This window comes from Haliotis asinina, chromosome 7 (genome assembly GCF_037392515.1).
Source record: "Haliotis asinina isolate JCU_RB_2024 chromosome 7, JCU_Hal_asi_v2, whole genome shotgun sequence".
NCBI lineage: Eukaryota > Metazoa > Mollusca > Gastropoda > Lepetellida > Haliotidae > Haliotis > Haliotis asinina.
The window spans coordinates 108,980-129,502 of NC_090286.1; the positions used below are offsets into that span (position 1 = coordinate 108,980).

The 20,523-nt window shown below is 40.5% G+C and overlaps 1 protein-coding gene across 1 annotated transcript in view; it reads left to right on the forward strand.

The window, feature by feature from the left end:
* LOC137291492 (AP-4 complex subunit epsilon-1-like) overlaps positions 1–20,523 on the forward strand; it is a 92,167-nt gene that overhangs the window by 55,566 nt on the left and 16,078 nt on the right. Inside the window, exon 11 of the mRNA XM_067822851.1 lies at positions 16,589–16,728. Coding sequence (XP_067678952.1) covers positions 16,589–16,728 — 140 coding nt within the window. The remainder of the gene's footprint in view (positions 1–16,588; positions 16,729–20,523) is intronic.

Here is a 20,523-nt window from a genome sequence, read left to right on the forward strand (position 1 = left end):
AGTGGTTGCTTCATGGAGACCAATGTGTACTGACCGGTGTTGATGGAGCAGGCTGTGTACTGTAGAGAACATTAAATCAGACCCTTGGCTACAAGCTTCTTGTGGTTTCTGCTGGGGCCAGCTATCTGAGGATGTCCATAGCATGTTTTTCAATGCGTTTGAGATAAGAAACGAGCCTCATGTGAATTCCCAGAAAATCACCGACAAAGCATATGACATTCAATTCTCTTGTCACACAGCAGGTGTCAAAAGTTTACAGGTATCAGTTTCAGTCTCATGAGAACACTGGTTATATTTGTGAGGACAGTTTAGTGAAGGTGCTGACCTCTTTGGTTGAGTATAGTATTTCATGAGGAATTATCTAACATTAATGTCATTGTGTATTATTCTTGTTGCATTTGAACAGGGAGCATATATAGAGGGGGAGAAGAAACTCCTCGAAAAGCCACTGAACGTATGTCTCGGGTCCAGTAACCAGTGTAGCCAATATGGTGGCAGTTTAGTATTTAAGATTGATCCTGGTTTATTTTCAACAGCTGATTAAGTTCGCTGAGTGTTGTAACAACTGAAATCCAACATGTAGAAGATAGGTTAACTATTTTGTCACTTCAGGTTAAGTCAAACGACTGATATTAGTGTCCGTATTAGGACAGTAGATTTGTAGTAAAGTTTCAAGTCGCTATGTTATAGCTCACTGGCTTCTATTCTCGATTCACTGCGAAGATAGACTAAATTGTGCTGATAAAATTTTTCGTTTAATTTTCAGAAGGAGAACATACCTTTATTTGAAAGATATTTGCAAGTAATAGTGACAGTTTTATGACTTGAAAAATTGTTAGGGTGTAATTGAGGTGTGTGAAAAATATGACATTTCGCCATTGAAATGCTATACGCCGTTGTTTGAGTATTCATAGTTACTTCCTCAAAAACATCTTTCACATACACCTTTAATTCATATGAGGGGAATATACCATCAGGTGAAATGTGTTTGCAAGTATAATCTGAAAAAGAATGTTAGGGTGTGTTTGAGATGTGTGAAAAATGTGACATATTGCCAATCTGCTCTGATCCACCATTGAAATACTATGCGCCGTTGTTTGAGTGTTTCTAGTAAATACTTCAAAAACATCTTTCACATACACCTTTAATTCTTATGTGTTTGCAGGTAATAGTGATAGTTCCATAATCTAAAACAAAATGTTAGGGTGTATTTGAGGTGTGAAAAAAATATGACATATTACCAATCTGATCTGATCTGATTCGCCATTGATGCCTGAGGGTTATAGTTCCATAACTTCTTTCTTTCTTGTTGATCTTATTATTTGACAAAACTGGAAAGGTGTTGTAGAACGCTTTTTTATTTTTGAGGGCAGTGTGACAGTGTCGGTTAACATTTGTTAATGTCCATTCCACATGCAATAAGATATCTGCAATAATTATTAATGTAAACAAAAATGTTTCAAAGTAGATTTTTTTAAAAGGATAGCTGATGTTAACGTATGTTCTCACGATACTTTTTACTTTTGCTTTCTTTAAAATGTTTAGGGAGGGAAGGCAGCGATGTATCATTTATTCTTTCATTCATTCACATATGTTCTTATTTCTTTTATTCTTTTTCTTTATTTCGTTCTTTCATTCACATAAATTATCACATCGTGTTGAGGGAAATACAGAGTTTTATCAGTCCCGAGTAAGGTTGTATTCCCCAAGTCGGAGGCTTTATCAGTCCAGAGGAAGGTTGAATTACAACCTTACGAGGGACTGATAAAACCCTGTATTTCCCTCGACACGATGTGATAACGCATTTATCTAGCTGAATGTTTTCACTAAATCAAAACAACACGCATCGAAATGACTTGCTGCCATGTTGACACCAGCTCATCGTTTGACCTCAATGCACCGCACGTTACTAAAGGCTTGTCAACGCTTGCTCACTTCTCGTGTCGTCACCGAAGCGTAGCGGGAGGATATAACTTTTGCAGCGGGAGTATACGACTTTTATACTTTTATACTTTTTGACTCAGAGTCACGTGGACCAATCAAAGCTCGACATTTTTACATGAGGCTAGATTAAATTTTTTCTCTTAAATTCTTACTGAAATTCATTCATTCATTGTAAAATTCCGACTGATACAATAAACTGGCTTAAGTTCTGTTAAACCTGGGATAATCTACAACGTATACTCTATATAGTCCCCCTGGATAAACACAACTGAAGTTGCACTAGGAACAAGCTATGTCACTGTGTGCGTTGGAGCATGACGAGGCACACGCTAATTAGTACAAATGCTAAAGAAAGCAAGGGAGTGACCTATCCCTGTTGTAGAGTATCCCTGATCTGAAGCAGTAGCTCCCAGCTGACCATATCTCCACCAAGGATGTAGTTTGTCTGAAGGTCAGGACATTTTCCTGCCTTGTTCTTGTTTCCTTATTGGCAGGTTGTTCTGAGCTTTGGACATTGAAAAACTGTCGGTGTACAATCCCAGGGTTTTATGCTTGGTTCAGACTACATTATGTTCATGTTGTAATAGGTAAAGGATTCTAAGAACAATAAGAATGAGTGAGTACATCAAGATTTTTTATTGATATTTTTCTTATTTTTCCATATCCTGACTCATGCTTGTTTTGTTGGTCTCTTTCTTCTATCAAAACCTAGTGGAACACTTGAATCCCTTGAAGTTCCATTCATTAAAGCAGATGTAAAATTATTACTCACCCATGAGTAGCCTTCCTTGAGCCCATGCAGTTTTCCACATGTTCTTCACTCTCTCCTTGTTCGCCCTAGAGGACGGACATGAGGGCTACTATGATAGGGGTCTCGGGTCCAAGTGAGCGTACCAGTGAAATCCCTTATCTAACTAGCGTGCTGGTCTGCTTGGGGGAATTAACTCAGCAAAGAGTCTGAAGTCTTTGAATGTCATTTAGAAGTGAAAATACATAAGAATGAAGATTTTTATGGATATCAACTTCTTTATGAGAGAACACAACGTTTCGGAGTTAATGCTTACTCCTTCATCAGGTGATTGAGAAAGGGATACAGAGGTGTATTTATATGTACAGGTAAAACAATAACAAAGTAACAAGTGGAATGAGTTAACGAAAGCTAGTATAAACAAGCACTGATAGGAAGCCGATAGTTAAGATAACAATGATGGAAGCCAATGGTAATGCATTACAGTTGATTGGATATGTTTACATAACATGATTGGGGATAAGGGTGGAAGCCAATGGTGATACATTACGCATGATAGGATGATGTACATAACACACAATAGGGGGTGAGCATGTTTACATGAGGATTGGTGATGTACAAACACAAGTATGTACTCGGGTAGATAGGCTATACATGAATTACATCGATAGAATGTACACAGGTAGATGAGATTAATTTATCAATAAGTCCCAGGCACTTGGTAGGTACACTCCTTGGTCGCGGTTGATGGCTGGTTTCTGTCTCCGGATCTCGATGGCCTCTTGCAGTTTCCTTTGGCGCCAGTTGTTGTTGTTGGTAGATAGTATCCTAGTGTCCTCCCATCGAATTGAGTGTTCAGGGTTCTTGAGTATGTGTTCAGAGATGGCCGATTTCTGGTCGAGTTTCCTGACTGAGGTCTGATGTTCCTTCATTCTGGTGTTGATTGGTCTCAGGGTTTCTCCAATGTATAGGTCGCCACAGTTGCAAGGGATCTGGTAGATGCATCCTCTCGGGTTAGGGTGTTCACAGCTGGGTCCTTTACCGTTGGCTTTTAGGTAGGTCTTGATGGTCTTGCCACTGGAGAAGGTGACATCGATGCTGGCTTTGGTCTTGATGAGGCGTGATATTTGATGACTGATGGGGCCAAGGTAGGGTATGGTTACTCTGATGGGTGATGGAGAAGGTTTGGGGCGGGGTTCTCGGTCCTTAAGGGTCTTGTTGATGGTGGCTGTGACGAGCTGGGGAGGGTAACCGTTGAGTGTGGTGAATGTCTTTCTGAGGTGGTCCAGTTCATTGTTTAGGGCATCGGGGTGGCAGAGGGCTTTGGCACGTCTGGTAAGGGTGGCGATGATAGCTTGCTTGATCTGAGGGTGGTGGCAGGAGTTGTAGTGGATGTACTGGTCGGTGTGCGTCGGCTTGCGGTAAACTGAGGTTCTAAGTCCATCGTCTGTGGTGTGGAGGGATACATCAAGGAAGGGCAGGTGTTGGTTGGTCTCAGTCTCCATGGTGAACTTGATTCTTGGATGTTGGTCGTTGAGGTGGTTGAGGAGCTCATTGGGGTCGTTGTCATAGGCGATGGTGGTGAAGGTGTCGTCGACTTTGCGGTACCAACAGAGGGGCTGGAACGGAGCTGTGGAGAGGGCTGCTTCCTCGAAGGAGGTCATGAATCGATGTCACCTTCTCCAGTGGCAAGACCATCAAGACCTACCTAAAAGCCAACGGTAAAGGACCCAGCTGTGAACACCCTAACCCGAGAGGATGCATCTACCAGATCCCTTGCAACTGTGGCGATCTATACATTGGAGAAACCCTGAGACCAATCAACACCAGAATGAAGGAACATCAGACCTCAGTCAGGAAACTCGACCAGAAATCGGCCATCTCTGAACACATACTCAAGAACCCTGAACACTCAATTCGATGGGAGGACACTAGGATACTATCTACCAACAACAACAACTGGCGCCAAAGGAAACTGCAAGAGGCCATCGAGATCCGGAGACAGAAACCAGCCATCAACCGCGACCAAGGAGTGTACCTACCAAGTGCCTGGGACTTATTGATAAATTAATCTCATCTACCTGTGTACATTCTATCGATGTAATTCATGTATAGCCTATCTACCCGAGTACATACTTGTGTTTGTACATCACCAATCCTCATGTAAACATGCTCACCCCCTATTGTGTGTTATGTACATCATCCTATCATGCGTAATGTATCACCATTGGCTTCCACCCTTATCCCCAATCATGTTATGTAAACATATCCAATCAACTGTAATGCATTACCATTGGCTTCCATCATTGTTATCTTAACTATCGGCTTCCTATCAGTGCTTGTTTATACTAGCTTTCGTTAACTCATTCCACTTGTTACTTTGTTATTGTTTTACCTGTACATATAAATACACCTCTGTATCCCTTTCTCAATCACCTGATGAAGGAGTAAGCATTAACTCCGAAACGTTGTGTTCTCTCATAAAGAAGTTGATATCCATAAAAATCTTCATTCTTAAAGAGTCTGAAGTCACAAGAAGCTAATTACAATTTTATTAACAAAAAGTAGAATAACAAGGGTGGCCACAGAGAGTTGGTACAACCCTCTGGGCTGAGGGCTAGAGTTGGTCTGAGTTGGAAGTCTAAACCCTTCTGATGGACAATTGCAGTTGGAAGCTATTTAACTAAACTTGAAACAATGAAAAGGTTGTGGCTCGTTAAAAGGTACGAAATGGGTGTGCCCTATAATAACCAATGAAATACTGAATATACAGAGTCAGGTGTGACCTACTGGAATAACCAAGCAGAGGGGAGTGCTCTTAATCCTATTAATCCTATCTTAAGTGGCATTAATCCTGCTGGCACATTTACTGTATGCTTGGGCTAGTTCTATCCAAGCCTGTTTTGATGTGTCAATTATAATGGCTTGGATTACAATACATGTGCTTCACTGGGCCATGGCTTAACCCCCTGGATGCCACAGGGACATATATGTCCTTCCTCTACATACCTCACTTGGAAGTCCATTAAAATTCTAAATATACCGTGCATATAAACACTTCACAGTTTTGAATTCTGCGGAAAATTCCCTGTTTCTTGATACCATCCACTATTATCTCAGACCAAGCTAAAGTGCTTAAGATTGCCTTTCAAAATAGGCTTCATCGTACATGTCGCCATTTTTCAAACTGTACAAAATCGAGATTCACAGCGTTATTTGCAGTATGTTTTGAAATGTGAAAATCGGATAATACTGGGAGTAATGAACTTCAAAAATGGCAATTCTGAAACGTCACCGATGTTCCCAGAATCGGTTGGGATGTACACTTACACGAACGCCGAAATGCGCTTTCCGCCATATTGTATAGTGTTTACAAAATCACGTTTCGAGAAGGCCGGTATTGAGACGCCTATTACATCATGTATACTTCATAGTTAGCTGCAACAAATGCATCATTGAATTCCCCAAGCATCTTAGAATCAAATTACACATGGTCTTTGTCACCAATACCAACTGTCTAGACAAAACGAAATGAAATATACTTTGTATGAAAACGAACGCTGTGCTCGAAAGACAGCGCTTGACTGAAATGTAAACATTTTGTAATACATAAGAAACTGTCAAACTTTTAGTGCAGCGTGACACCATGACTGACGCAAAATCACGCAGAACGACAACGGTACTTATCGGCATTTCTGGCTTCTTCCGTCATTTACAATGTAAACGATAAGAACATATAACAATACACAGATAGCCAGAATAATTCTGATTACTTACATCTCACATTTATATACAAAAGATCCCTGAATCAAGCAAAAAGTCCTCGCAAATCCTGTGTACCCTTCTCAGCGAAGCCACCATTTTGAAAGAAATCGGTCATCGGTAGTGATGTCACACGTCAACATTGTTGCACATATTAGGCAATTGTTTTGAGGTGAAGGTCAGTTAAACAAGAGTAAACACAATGCCCATACCATTCCGATTGCACTTTTAGTATTGTGATGTATATTTTGCGCATCGTTCAGATATTTTTTCATGAAATTGATTTCAGTATCTACATATATCCATGTTCAACACCATATCACGTGTGGATATAAGGTATGCGTTTATATTCTTTGAAAGCTTTTGATTGTTTGAATAATATTTACATGGGAAATTGACTCAGTAAGTGTACTATACCACATTTTAATCCTCTACACAAGTGTTGGAAGATCACACGTAGCCATTACTGCAACATGTGCTTTAGTTCCCATGATGTGCAATGTTCAATACGTTGGGACACATATTGCAGTTTCATATGAACAGGTTAATAAACAGCGATTTAATTCCAACTTATAAGTAAAAGTGATAATATTAATGAAAATGATTTGTACATTTTATGAAATGTAGGGGCACACATACTACTATTTAAAGGAATTGTCTTGTTCAGTGTATTGGTTTGTGTGGTTTTTATAGACAAAACAATTATGAATATTAATTGACCAGTTGCGAGTTTGTCAAAAAAGTTTCATGATTCATTATCATTTTTTTCGATAGTAAAGTCAATTCAAATTGGATTAAAATATATCTGATGGCAGAATATCTAACTCAAACAATATTTATACGAAAATTGTTAAAAATTTATAAACCAGGTCGTGTCTTACTTTGGACAAGCCTTACGTCCATATTCTAATACTTCTGTACTGAAAAAGTGAAATAATTTCATAATCATAAGAAGAAAAGTGTATTTCCTAAATGAATTCCTAATGTAAACCATAGTGGAGTTATGCCCCCTTATCTTTATACGTGCATGACCTCTCTGTCGAAGTTTGACGTCATAGAAGAAAATCGAGTTTTGACATTTATTGTTGGTCATTTTTTACTTTGTGAGTGTGATGTTATGCATTAGCACATACACCCATTTCATATACACTTATGTCGTTCAGATATCAAGCTGTATTTTCTTCGCTCACACTTTCCGTAAAGATGCCAAATAAAAAAAGTCGTAGCAGAGTGCAATTATTGGTGCACGATAAGAAACGGAGAAATTTACTGTTTTTCAACACACACAAAAGTTTTGACAACCTTTAGCAGTGTCTGTTTCTCAAACCCCTGAGGTAGCCGCACTTATATTTATACCAACGGATAGGAAATTAAATATTCTACATTTCTGTGCAATTTTATGGCCGTACGCAGATCCAGGACCACACGAGCGCAATTCTCGCACAACGTTCACTTTACAAACCTTACGAAAATGTGCGCCTGAGAAAAAACTCGGCATCCAGGGGGTTAATGACCCTGATTAAAAATGTTTTCACACTGTTGTACTAATGATATGTTTTCTTCAAAGAAGCTCATTAAACTGTCTAGATTCAGCTTTTGTCTTAATGTCTTAACGGTTTGCCTAACCGTGGCATTTTGAATATCTCAGGCTAAGATTTATGTACAAACATCTTTAAACAATGCACTTGTAATTTTAAACCCTTGTGGAGTTGGAGATCTATGAAATTAGTTTTTTCTTTAAGCTTGTGTCTTCCTCTAAGCTACCACTGGTCATGAAGAAATTAATAATCTATGTGTATATTTTCTTAATATCTGAATCCTAATGTATAATGCTTGTAGTGGTAATATATGAATTTTTGTATAAATTATTATTCCATGATAGGGCACAGGGGTCCCGATACGATATCCTTTAGTAGTTTCATCCTTATAGTCAACTAAATTGCAGCTGTGTCAGTTTTTGATCCGTATTTACATTACGTAACAAAGTTATAACCAAATTGTACATAACGTTTGATGAAAACTTGTTTGCGTTGCAAATATCGGTTGTCGGCTGTTGACCCGCGTTTATATTTACCTTCTTGCACTGACGTTTGCTCTTTCACCTCACGTTGTATCCTTGTCAAAACTTAACATATTTCCTTATCCTGATTCATGCTTATTACGCTTGTCTCCTTCTATCTGAACATAGTGGAACACTGGAATCCCTTAAGTTCCCTTCTTAAATTGAAACACTCACCCACAAGCAGACTCCCTTTAGCCCATGCATTGGCGTGCAACTCGGTCACATGACTGCCATTCTTGTCACTCTCACTTCCATCGCCCAGCATGATGGTTGGATGGTTGAATCCCGATATCGCATTTAATATCCTTTTATATTTTGGTCCTTTACAAAAAAATTAGCATTGTATGGCTTCGGTTTGTATTAATTATCATTACAATATGGAATTGTTGATAAATTTATGGATTTTATTATGTTGTTGAGCATACATCTTATCATGTGAGATTACGTTTTCACTGATGAAATCATGCTTCTGGTGCAGGTTACAGCTGTCTGTGGCTGTTCTGTATTATTATATCTTACTTGCATGTTCTGTGTTCTTCTATTGTTCATGTGAATTTGGTAAGAATTTTGTTTGTATTTGTTTACTATTCAAATACGTGCTAAAACATTTTTTGACATAGACTCTCTGATTTCATGTCTGGCAATTCGATTCGTATTCATTCTTATAGTGAATCACCAGACATATTCCTGGGGCGCTGTCGAGATAGCATGGAGATTAGATCCTAGTCATCAGAATCGATGTCATCTCAACCACAGAGGTTGAAGTCATCTATATGTTCCCCTAGACTAGTCTTCAACCTCTAGATCTTTGCTGAAACAACGGACCAGCTCTTCTTCAAAGTCCTTCAACGTTGATATTGTCCCTCCCAACGAACGAGCCATCTGTGACGTATCTCAACACCTCTGAGGTGCAGAGCTTCAGAGAATCAGCGCAACATGCAGCATCTAGTAGACCTTCATCTACTGCCTCTACAATGACACTGCAACCTTCAGAGAGTCTACATACAACGCAGACATCAGCAACGTCGACACTCAACACATCAGATGCTTCTGCGTAGCAACCACTGCAGCATTTAGTCATCCATTGTGACAGTTTGACAGCTGCAACGGGTTTGTCAGATTAAGAAAATGCATCTTGACTCAGTTTAAAGGATGCAGTAGGTGAACGCTCCTGTTCACATAGATCTTAACCATTAGCTTCATCATCTTGATGCAGTTTAAAGGATGCAATGTGTGAACGTTCCCATTCAATAAAATTTTCACCATCATCTGTATCATCTTGATGCAGTTTAGAGGATGCATCATGCATCGACTCAGCGGGTGCATGCATGCACATATCCAGATACTACTGAAATTATTCACCGACTGCATCCCTCGATCATCACAGATGTCTTCACCGTTCGTCATCTTAATCAGATGTGGTCTCCACTTCTAGGCCTTCATGGAAGCATTTACAGAGTGACAACCACTCCAGGGATGCAAGAAGACATGATGATCCCTCTACCGTGTGGCGCAGGGATGACTTTCTACAAATCCCTTTGTTGACCACTCAAGGATGCACAAAGACATGATGCACTCTGCACTTACTTTTACATACATATTAGCACCGAATGTGTCCATTTACATTCAAAGTTGATACTTTTGATGTTTTTGATGCTTGTCTGTTCTAAAGTGGTGGCTAGGGCTCAAAACAAGTTACTTTGTATGGTCATGTCATGGTAATATTCAGCATATTCTTTGAGATGTGTGGTCGTGATTTGTTTATTTATTAATGTTAAAGAATTCAAAATATTGTAGTTTTACTACTTATACATTGGGTACAAAAACCTGTCCACAAGATGTAATGACTATTTGTGAACATCAAAATTGTGACCCATTTGTTGTGTGGAGCTTCTCATCCCTGGGCCTTTTTGGGAATCAATGAAGAAGAGGTTTTCAGTTTCAGGTTCAGTCGATGTAAAGGTGACCAAAAGTTTGTCTTAGAAAGAGTTCAAAGTAAAACAGACGATGGGCCACCTCAGAGTGGGATAGGCGCTTTATGTAAGTTGCAGGGGGGTGACTGGTTTCATTTGATATGAATTCATCAGACCGCTCTGCAGTGGCTGTGCAGCCATTTATATACTCTGTATGCGCCGGTGGGCGGTGGTGTGACATCACAGTAAGCAGGTGTTGGTGGTTGACGTTTATGACGTCTTTAACCATTGTGCGTATTGGCAGTGGTTAAACTGCCAGCGGAGTTGTGCCAGTGCTGCTGGCAGGGCTCCAAATTATGTTTGGCAGCAGTTCAACTTACGGAAGGGTTGTGCTTGTGTTGCTGGCAAGGCTTGAAATTATTTTTGGTAGGTTCAACTGCCAACAGAGTTGCGCCGGATTGCGTAGGTCATTGCAGCATTGTAGAGGGTGAACTGGCCAGGGCTTTTTAATGAGATTTTGAATGTCAGAATTCAGGTCGTCCCAGTTGGTGAATGCCGGCTTCAGCATAGGGCCATAGTAGATGGTGTCAAACAGTCTGTGTTGCCAGTGTTTATTTGGCACAAAGTGAATTACCTTATCGGTGACTTGCGAGGACTTCATAGCGTCCAAAACCTGAATGTGATCCATGAAGTTATTAGGATTGTCCATGGTGTATTTGTGGTGATTGCGCCGAAAGTGTTTCAGCCAATCGTCCCAGCGTTTGTATGTTTTGGTGCAAACTTGGCACCCATTCATGCCGGCTATTGCCATGCGTTGTGTTGATGTGCCGTGTGAGGGTATCTTTTCTGGTAAACTTCCCAGAGCACGTAGGACATGTAAGTGTTGACATCTTGAAGAATTGTTCCAACTGTCGATGGAATCATCAGACTTGGCAGATGACGCCATAGGTTATTACGTCATAGTGGGGCCACGTCATAATGACTGTGGGTGCCTTATGTGTCTACTAAATAGTGGCTTTGGTATCAGAACAGATACAAAAGTAGAGAAGACTAAGAGGTTACCTTAGCCAACTATTTTGTTGTTGAGGCTTTGCGGGGCGAACGTGTGGAGTCTGAATATCCACCTAAGTCCGAGGGATCTCCTCTTTTGGGTGGCGCTGGCAAGTTCAGGGTCTTCTCTGAGTTGTGCCATGATCTCATAGGTGAGATCTGATTTGCCATGCTTTTATGACTTGAAATGAATCGCAATAGGTTTGTCTCTGTTGTGAGTGATGTTGGCAAAGTGTTCGTTTGGCCTCGTTTTGAAGCATCTTTTAGTTTCCCCTACATATTGTTTTTTGCACTTGCAGGGTTGACAGCTATGTAGTAAGACCTGTGTGAGACCTACATAAACATACTAACGCGAGTAGAACTTGATGAGAATCCATTGCGCTCTTTTAGAACCGAGTAGAAATATGCTACAATCTTCTTAAGAGCAATTCATTTGGTTTTGAGAATGTTTGCATGGAATAACTTAGAACATAATGTGGTCGAGTTTCATCTGTCTGTGAATGGATGTGGACCTGCTAGAAACTCTGTACAAACGTATTGCAACTGATGCCCAACTATAGTATGTGTACACACATCCTCATTAAGACTGAAGTACAGAGACTCCGTTCGTCATATGGCAATCTTGTGTGGTATCACTCCTTCCCATTTTAGAACATATAGAACGTTGGACATTGGGAATTGTCTTACTGAAGTCATACTGATGTCTTACTGACATCGAGTAAATGCAATAAAATCAGTAAGTCAGCAGAGATATCTTATGTCAATGCAGATGGACTGATCTATTGTGCACGGAGACATGTCTTTTTGTATGGCAGGTGATTTTTGCCCAAACAGCTTGGACTTGTAGATGACTCCAATTTTGACATGTTGTAACATATGATAGACAGGAGAGTGAAGAGGAGAGTTAGTTGTAAGCTTCGGAATGTATCAAAAGTGATTAAGAGTTATGTGACAGGCCACTTTGAATAGCTACAACAAGAGATTAGGTGCAGTTGTCGACCATGAAGCATACACTTGGAATAATGTTATTTCATCAAATATTTTAGGAATGTGAAGCTTTTATTAACCATACCATTGAAATTTAGTTCTTTTTCTATACTGTGATAAACATGTGACACCAAATCAATTGTTTATTTTATATATCAGTACAAATTAAGTCCTCTGCTATGTATAAGTAGTAAAACTACAATGGCGGCCATCTTAGTGGCCATTTTGAATTCTGGGTGATATGAAATAATTCCATATAACATGCTGTCATTCTAGAAGTAAACAGGAAACAAAAAACAACTGGTTCTAGTTTCAAAAGTAATGTAAGCTTTCAAGAAATAAATCACGACCACACATTTCCGTGAGAATCACTAAAATCCCAGTTTCAACAAATAAGCTGTACAACATTATAGTATGGGGACAATAGGCAGCGCTGTTCTGGACACACCAGCCCTCTTAACACCACCACCGACAGAATTATACTTTGAATGAGTTTGAGTCCACACTCTCATGTCAATGTAGATCCCTCCAGACTTTACCAATGTCTGTAAGCCTTAGTGCAGCAATCTTGAGTGCTTGTGGGTGCAACCATCAACCTGACAAAGACTTGGTTTTTTACAGCTATAAGACATGTGTTGAGTTGAAAAGCTATTAAAACATAACATATGTTCCTTCGCAAAGTCCAGCCTTTTCTGTAGAGTCATTTCTTTGAATTTATTACTCACATACATGGCATGATCTCCTAAACAACACTTACATGCAGGTCATCCTCCAGCCCTGTGCTGATTGTTTAGGTTCTTGTAAGAGTTATAGTCCTAGCTGAGATGCCACTTTCCTTGTTAGCTTGAAGGATAAAGCTGGACACAGCAGGCTTTACAGAATTAGGCTTTGGGATTTTTCATCTCCTTTGAAGTTAGACTCTCTGTACCAAATACCGGATTGTTTGCTTCTTTCACAGCTGTCTCAATCAAAGCTGACAGAGTTTCAATGCCAGTGACCTTTTCAATCCAAACCTTTGATATTACATGTTGGTTGCCAAAACAATAGTTTAGCTTCAGGCTATCCTACATGTGGCTACATCACAGCACAACATTCAATAACTCCAAGGGTTTTACTGGTGCAGTGCTGGAGAAGACGAGTAGGCTTTGCTCTGTCACTGACATTTGTGTTCTCAATGCTGTTGTAAAATGAACGAATAAAAATCCAATATTTTAGAGGGTCCCTATCAAACATCATACGCTCTGTTTTGGGAAGCTGAATAACAATCAACATCTGTTGTTCCATTTAGAGCATTTTATCATTGCGTGTCAGATTGTCACCTGTCAGATTGTCACTTGTCACATTGTCACCTGTCAGATTGTCACTTGTCACATTGTCACCTGTGTTCCATCCACGATGCTATGTTGACCCTGTTTCTTTATCTGCTGCTCCTATTGATTATGTTGTGACAAGGTTTGATTATCTGATAGATAAGACTTCCGGTGTGCCCACTCCTTTGCCAAAGGATCTAAATGCTTATCCTCCTTTGTGTGAACCTTGCCCTGTACTAAGCCATCAAGACTTAAACCTGTATCCTTCAATACATCTCTTTTTTCTGAGATGCACTTCTTATTTCTTCATAAACTTGCTCTTCTGCTTCAGCAACAGCTATATCTGCCTCTATTTGAAGATTTTGATGTAATTGTTCCAGCTTCAGTTCATGTTGTTTCTGCTGCTCGCACACGCATAGCAACTTTCTTCACAGCAGCCTTAGCCCTTGAACTCACAGATGATGCATGACTCCCACAAGCCTGACTTGCAGAGTCTTCTGGACGCACATCCTCTTTATCAATTCCTGGATTACTTTCTGACAGTAGCCTCTATACCTTAATGCCAGTCATTAACTGTACATACCTTTCTTTCCCCTGAATGTAATATGTCTCAGCTTGACTCTATTCATCAGGAACATTCCCAGCAAGATCTTTCAAGTTCATAGTGTTCTGTATAAGACTGGTCATAATTCCTTCAATGTTGTCTTTTTGCTTGTCCGCTAAGTCAGCCAAAACCACAGAGGCCTTTTCACGAATTTTGTCCCTCGGGAGATTCTCCACCTCAGTAAATGAAGACATTATTCCTCCTCTTTGTCTTCTTAATTTTGAATTTTTTTCTGCAGTCTCACGACCTTCATTACTGTCAATGCTACCATTTTCCATTTTAGTATGAATATTAGTAGACTCTCCTGTATCACTTTTGTTGTCAAACATACTTTTTTTAACTGATTATTAATCCTTGAAAGTTTTTTTTAACTTTATTGCAGAGGTAGAAACATAGTCAGGCCTTTATCTTGAACTTGTTTATTGTCCGCAGACTCTTACTTGATGCTGCAGCTTTGACGTTAACTTCATACGTTCATTTGGATCAAACTGTTTAAATGAAAGAAAACATTATTTAGACACAACTAAATAGTTTTGAATCCTACACGAGTATCTTGCTTCCTAGCATTAACTCCATGTACAATGGCAACATGACGAAATGTAAATTCACCAAACTTTGTGGCCCTATCAAAAATGTCCATCAATATAATTAACATTCATTAACTACTTACAAATTTTCTTGGCTCCTTGTACCTCACACTGTCTGTACAAGACAGTAATTGCAGTGACAGCAGCCGTGTGTTTTCCAACTCAGTCAGATGAATAAACTACTTAAATATTATTCTTAACTCCAGATACATGCTTTGGACTATGGGTGAACACACTTTCAGAAAACAGCTCATTGAGATAGTGTGTACCTTGAACTCAGATGGGATTTTATTGCTAAAAATCAGTTGCCAGGACAACCTGACAGACACTTTCATATTCCAGCATTATCAACAGTACTTGTTACAAACCACATGCAAGATTTATCCTTGTGTCCTGTCAGAGCATTGAAAATCTTCATTCAACGGACTAAAACGAGGAGACAGAAATTCAAGCACCTATTCAAATGAAACACCCACAGAAGTTTCAAGGAATACTATATTGGTATGGATGAGAACCAGTATTTTCCGAGCATATAAAGCAGTAGGCCTTGTGCCATCACAAGCCTCCAACCCACGCGAAGTACGAGCCATAGCCTCAACACTCGCTTTACATGGAAACTGCTTGATAACAACTGCTGATTTTGGAAATGTGATATGGTGTTTGCCAACCACTACCTCAGAGATATTGCCACCAAAGATGTCGCTGGCATTCACCAATTCAGTCCATTAGTTGTAGCACAACAACTAACGGTTCCTAAAACATACTGAGAAAATCTCACCCTTTTTCATGTGACTTGATGCCAATACACTCCCTTGAGTTGCGCACGTCTCGGAACAGGGATGGACAAGTGATTATATCTCTGTACTTGTATGCTATGTTTGTACCTGAAGAACTGCATCTTGTCATGATGCATAACGTCAGTTATGAAGTTGCTGTAAGGTAACTAGTAGGACACCAGCATGTCTAAAATCAAACGAAGATGTCATAAATAACTTTTTTATGGAAGTTTTGACAAATGTATCCCACCAAGTTACAGAACAGGACATAAAATACATGACATCCAGAGATTCCACGATGTGGCATGACCCACCACCAATTTCATCAGATTCTGTCAAGCATAATAAGCAAGCGTCAGGATAAGGAAAAATGTGTCATTTTCTGATTAAAATTTATATTTTATACTTATCATGACTCATGAGGTAACCCTCTCATCCTCCCCTCTCATGACACTCTGGATATCTCTGCAAGTAAGGCAAGTATTCAGAGAGAGTGAAGAGCATGTCATGTCATGTGACTATTTGCGCGCCAAAAGTACAGGGGCTCATGGGAGGATACTCATGGATGAGTAATGACTTAATGTCTGCTGTAATGAATTGTACTTCAAGGGATTCAGGTGTTCCACAGTGTTTGGACTGAAGAAGGATACAAGAATTATAAGCATGGGTCAGGATAAGTATAAAATATCAGTTTTAATCAGAAAATTACATGATTACTGATGGTGATGTAAAGATGGTTTAAAAAATTTATAGGATTCACTATAAAATACTTAACAATCATTGATGAAGATTGATTATCACTGATTGTATAAATATTGATTATTTCATGATCGATTGTGTGACAGACGCTGCACCTTCTGTACAAGATGGCCAATGAGTCCAATGTCAAGGCCATCTGCAGCAAGTTGTTTGAACACATGAAGAAGACTGATGACCATTTCTGGAAGAAAGACATGGCAGAGAAGATAGCACAATTGGCAGAAAACTATCCTTTGTGATGTGTATAGCATCCAGTGTAATGGGACCAGACATGTTGGGGACAGTTTAAGTGTAGGTGGGATGTTTCAGACAATGTAGATGTTAGTGAGATGTTTCAGACAGTGTGAAGGTTTCTGGGATGTTTCAGACAGTGTGTCAGGGACAGTGCAAGGGTTACAGTGTTACAGTTTTCAGACAGTGTAAAGGTTGGAGGGATGTTTCAGACAGTGTAAAGGTTGGGGGGATGTTTCAGACAGTGTAAAGGTTGGTGGGATGTTTCAGTGTGTCAGGGACAGTGCAAGGGTTAGTGGGATGTTTCAGACAATGTAAAGGTTGGAGGGATGTTTCAGACAGTGTAAAGGTTGGAGGGATGTTTCAGACAGTGTAAAGGTTGGTGGGATGTTTCAGACACTGTAAAGGTTGGAGGGATGTTTCAGACAGTGTAAAGGTTGGAGGGATGTTTCAGACAGTGAAAAGGTTGGTGGGATGTTTCAGACAGTGTGTCAGGGACATTGCAAGGGTTACTGGGATGTTTCAGACAGTGTAAAGGTTGGAGGGATGTTTCAGACAGTGTAAAGGCTGGTGGGATGTTTCAGACAGTGTAAAGGCTAGTGGGATGTTTCAGACAGTGTAAAGGTTGGTGGGATGTTTCAGACAGTGTGTGAGGAACAGTGCAAGGGTTAGTAAGATGTTTCAGACTGTGTGAGGGTTGGTGGGATGTTTCAGACAGTGTAAAGGTTGGTGGGATGTTTCAGACAATGTAAAAGTTGGATGTTTCAGACAGTGTGTCAGGGACAGTGTAAAGGTTGGATGGATGTTTCAGACAGTGTAAAGGTTGGAGGGATGTTTCAGACAGTGTAAAGGCTAGTGGGATGTTTCAGACAGTGTAAAGGTTGGTGGGATGTTTCAGACAGTGTAAAGGTTGGAGGGATGTTTCAGACAGTGTAAAGGTTGGAGGGATGTTTCAGACAGTGTAATGGTTGGAGGGATATTTCAGACAATGTAAAGGCTAGTGGGATGTTTCAGACAGTGTAAAGGCTAGTGGGATGTTTCAGACAGTGTAAAGGCTAGTGGGATGTTTTAGACAGTGTAAAGGTTGGTGGGATGTTTCAGACAGTGTGTCAGGGACAGTGCAAGGGTTACTTGGATGCTTCAGACAGTGTAAAGGCTAGTGGGATGTTTCAGACAGTGTAAAGGATGGTGGGATGTTTCAGACAGTGTAAAGGTTGGAGGGATGTTTCAGACAGGATAAAGGTTGGGGGGATGTTTCAGACAGTGTAAAGGTTGGTGGGATGTTTCAGACAGTGTAAAGGCTAGTGGGATGTTTCAGACAGTGTAAAGGTTGGTGGGATGTTTCAGACAGTGTGTCAGAGACAGTGCAAAGGTTACTGGGATGTTTCAGACAGTGTAAAGGCTAGTGGGATGTTTCAGACAGTGTAAAGGATGGTGGGATGTTTCAGACAGTGCAAAGGTTACTGGGATGTTTCAGACAGTGTAAAGGCTAGTGGGATGTTTCAGACAGTGTAAAGGTTGGTGGGATGTTTCAGACAGTGTAAAGGTTGGTGGGATGTTTCAGACGGTGTGAAGGCTAGTGGGATGTTTCAGACAGTGTAAAGGTTGGAGGGATGTTTCAGACAGTGTGTCAGGGACAGTGCAAGGGTTAGTAAGATGTTTCAGACTGTGTGAAGGTTTGTGGGATGTTTCAGACAGTGTAAAGGCTAGTGGGATGTTTCAGACAATGTAAAGGTTGGTGGGATGTTTCAGACAGTGTGTCAGGGACAGTGCAAGGGTTACTGGGATGTTTCAGACAGTGTAAAGGTTGAAGGGATGTTTCAGACAGTGTAAAGGTTGGTGGGATGTTTCAGACAGTGTAAAGGTTGGTGGGATGTTTCAGACAGTGTAAAGGCTAGTGGGATGTTTCAGACAGTGTAAAGGTTGGAGGAATGTTTCAGACAGTGTGTCAGGGACAGTGCAAGGGTTACTGGGATGTTTCGGACAGTGTAAAGGTTGGAGGGATGTTTCAGACAGTGTAGAGGCTAGTGGGATGTTTCAGACAGTGTAAAGGTTGGTGGGATGTTTCAGACAGTGTAAAGGTTGGAGGGATGTTTCAGACAGTGTGTAGGGGACAGTGCAAGGGTTAGTAAGATGTTTCCGACAGTGTGAGGGTTAGTGGGATGTTTCAGACAGTGTAGAGGTTGGTGGGATGTTTCAGACAGTGTAAAGGCTAGTGGGATGTTTCAGACAGTGTAAAGGTTGGTGGGATGTTTCAGACAGTGTAAAGGTTGGAGGGATGTTTCAGACAGTGTGTAGGGGACAGTGCAAGGGTTAGTAAGATGTTTCCGACAGTGTGAGGGTTAGTGGGATGTTTCCAACAGTACGTTCATAAAATGTTTCAGACAGTGTGAAGGCTGGTGGGCTGTTTCAGACAGTGTGAAGGGGATCGTGTATGGGTTGGTTTCAGACAGTTTGAGGGTTACTGGGATGTTTCAGACAGTGTGAAGGGGATAGTGTATGGGTTTTTTTTTCAGACAGTGTGAGGGTTGGTGGGATGTTTTAAGCAATGTGTTTATGGAATGTTTCAGACAGTGTGAGGGTTGGTGACATTTCGGTAAAATGACAAGGCATCCAGTGAACTAAGGTCGAGCAATTCTGTGGAATATTTCTGCAGTTGCATGTTCCACTAACCCTGATTTGTTTTTAAAACTGCATCATAATGTTTCACCAACAAGCCTCGATATAACTGTAGATCTCTGGTTGTGTGGACCTCAACTGTGCAATGATTGGTCATTGAGAAAAAAGATTCTTTATGGATAACAACTTTTTTATTTTTTGTGATGCAACATTTTGGTTCCGATTCTTATACCATTGTTAAGCGATAGGTTACTGTCTGCAACTGTAGGTCATTGGTTATGCATACAGAAGGCCCCATCTCTGCAGCTGTAGGTCATTGGTTATGTAGACAGTAGACCCATACTCTGCAGCTGTAGGTTATGGGTTATGTAGACAGTAGACCCCTACTCTGCAGCTGAAGGTCAATGGTTACATAGACAGTAGACCCCATCCCTGCAGCTGTAGGTCATTGGTTATGTAGACAGTAGACCCATACTCTGCAGCTGTAGGTTATGGGTTATGTAGACAGTAGACCCCTACTCTGCAGCTGTAGGTCATTGGTTATGTAGACAGTAGACCCATACTCTGCAGCTGTAGGTCATTGGTTATGTAGACAGTAGACCCATACTCTGCAGCTGAAGGTTATGGGTTATGTAGACAGTAGACCCATACTCTGCAGCTGAAGGTTATTGGTTATGTAGACAGTAGACCCCTACTCTGCAGCTGTAGGTCAATGGTTACATAGACAGTAGACCCCATCCCTGCAGCTGTAGGTCATTGGTTATGTAGACAGTAGACCCATGCTCTGCAGCTGTAGGTCATTGGTTATGTAGACAGTAGACCCATACTCTGCAGCTGTAGGTCATTGGTTATGTAGACAGTAGACCCATACTCTGCAGCTGAAGGTTATGGGTTATGTAGACAGTAGACCCATACTCTGCAGCTGAAGGTTATTGGTTATGTAGACAGTAGACCCCTACTCTGCAGCTGTAGGTCAATGGTTACATAGACAGTAGACCCCATCCCTGCAGCTGTAGGTCATTAGTTATGTAGACAGTAGACCCATACTCTGCATCTGTAGGTTATGGGTTATGTAGACAGTAGACCTTGACTCTGCAGCTGTAGGTCATTGGTTATGTAGACAGTAGACCTTAACTCTGCAGCTGTAGGTTATTGGTTATGTAGACAGTAG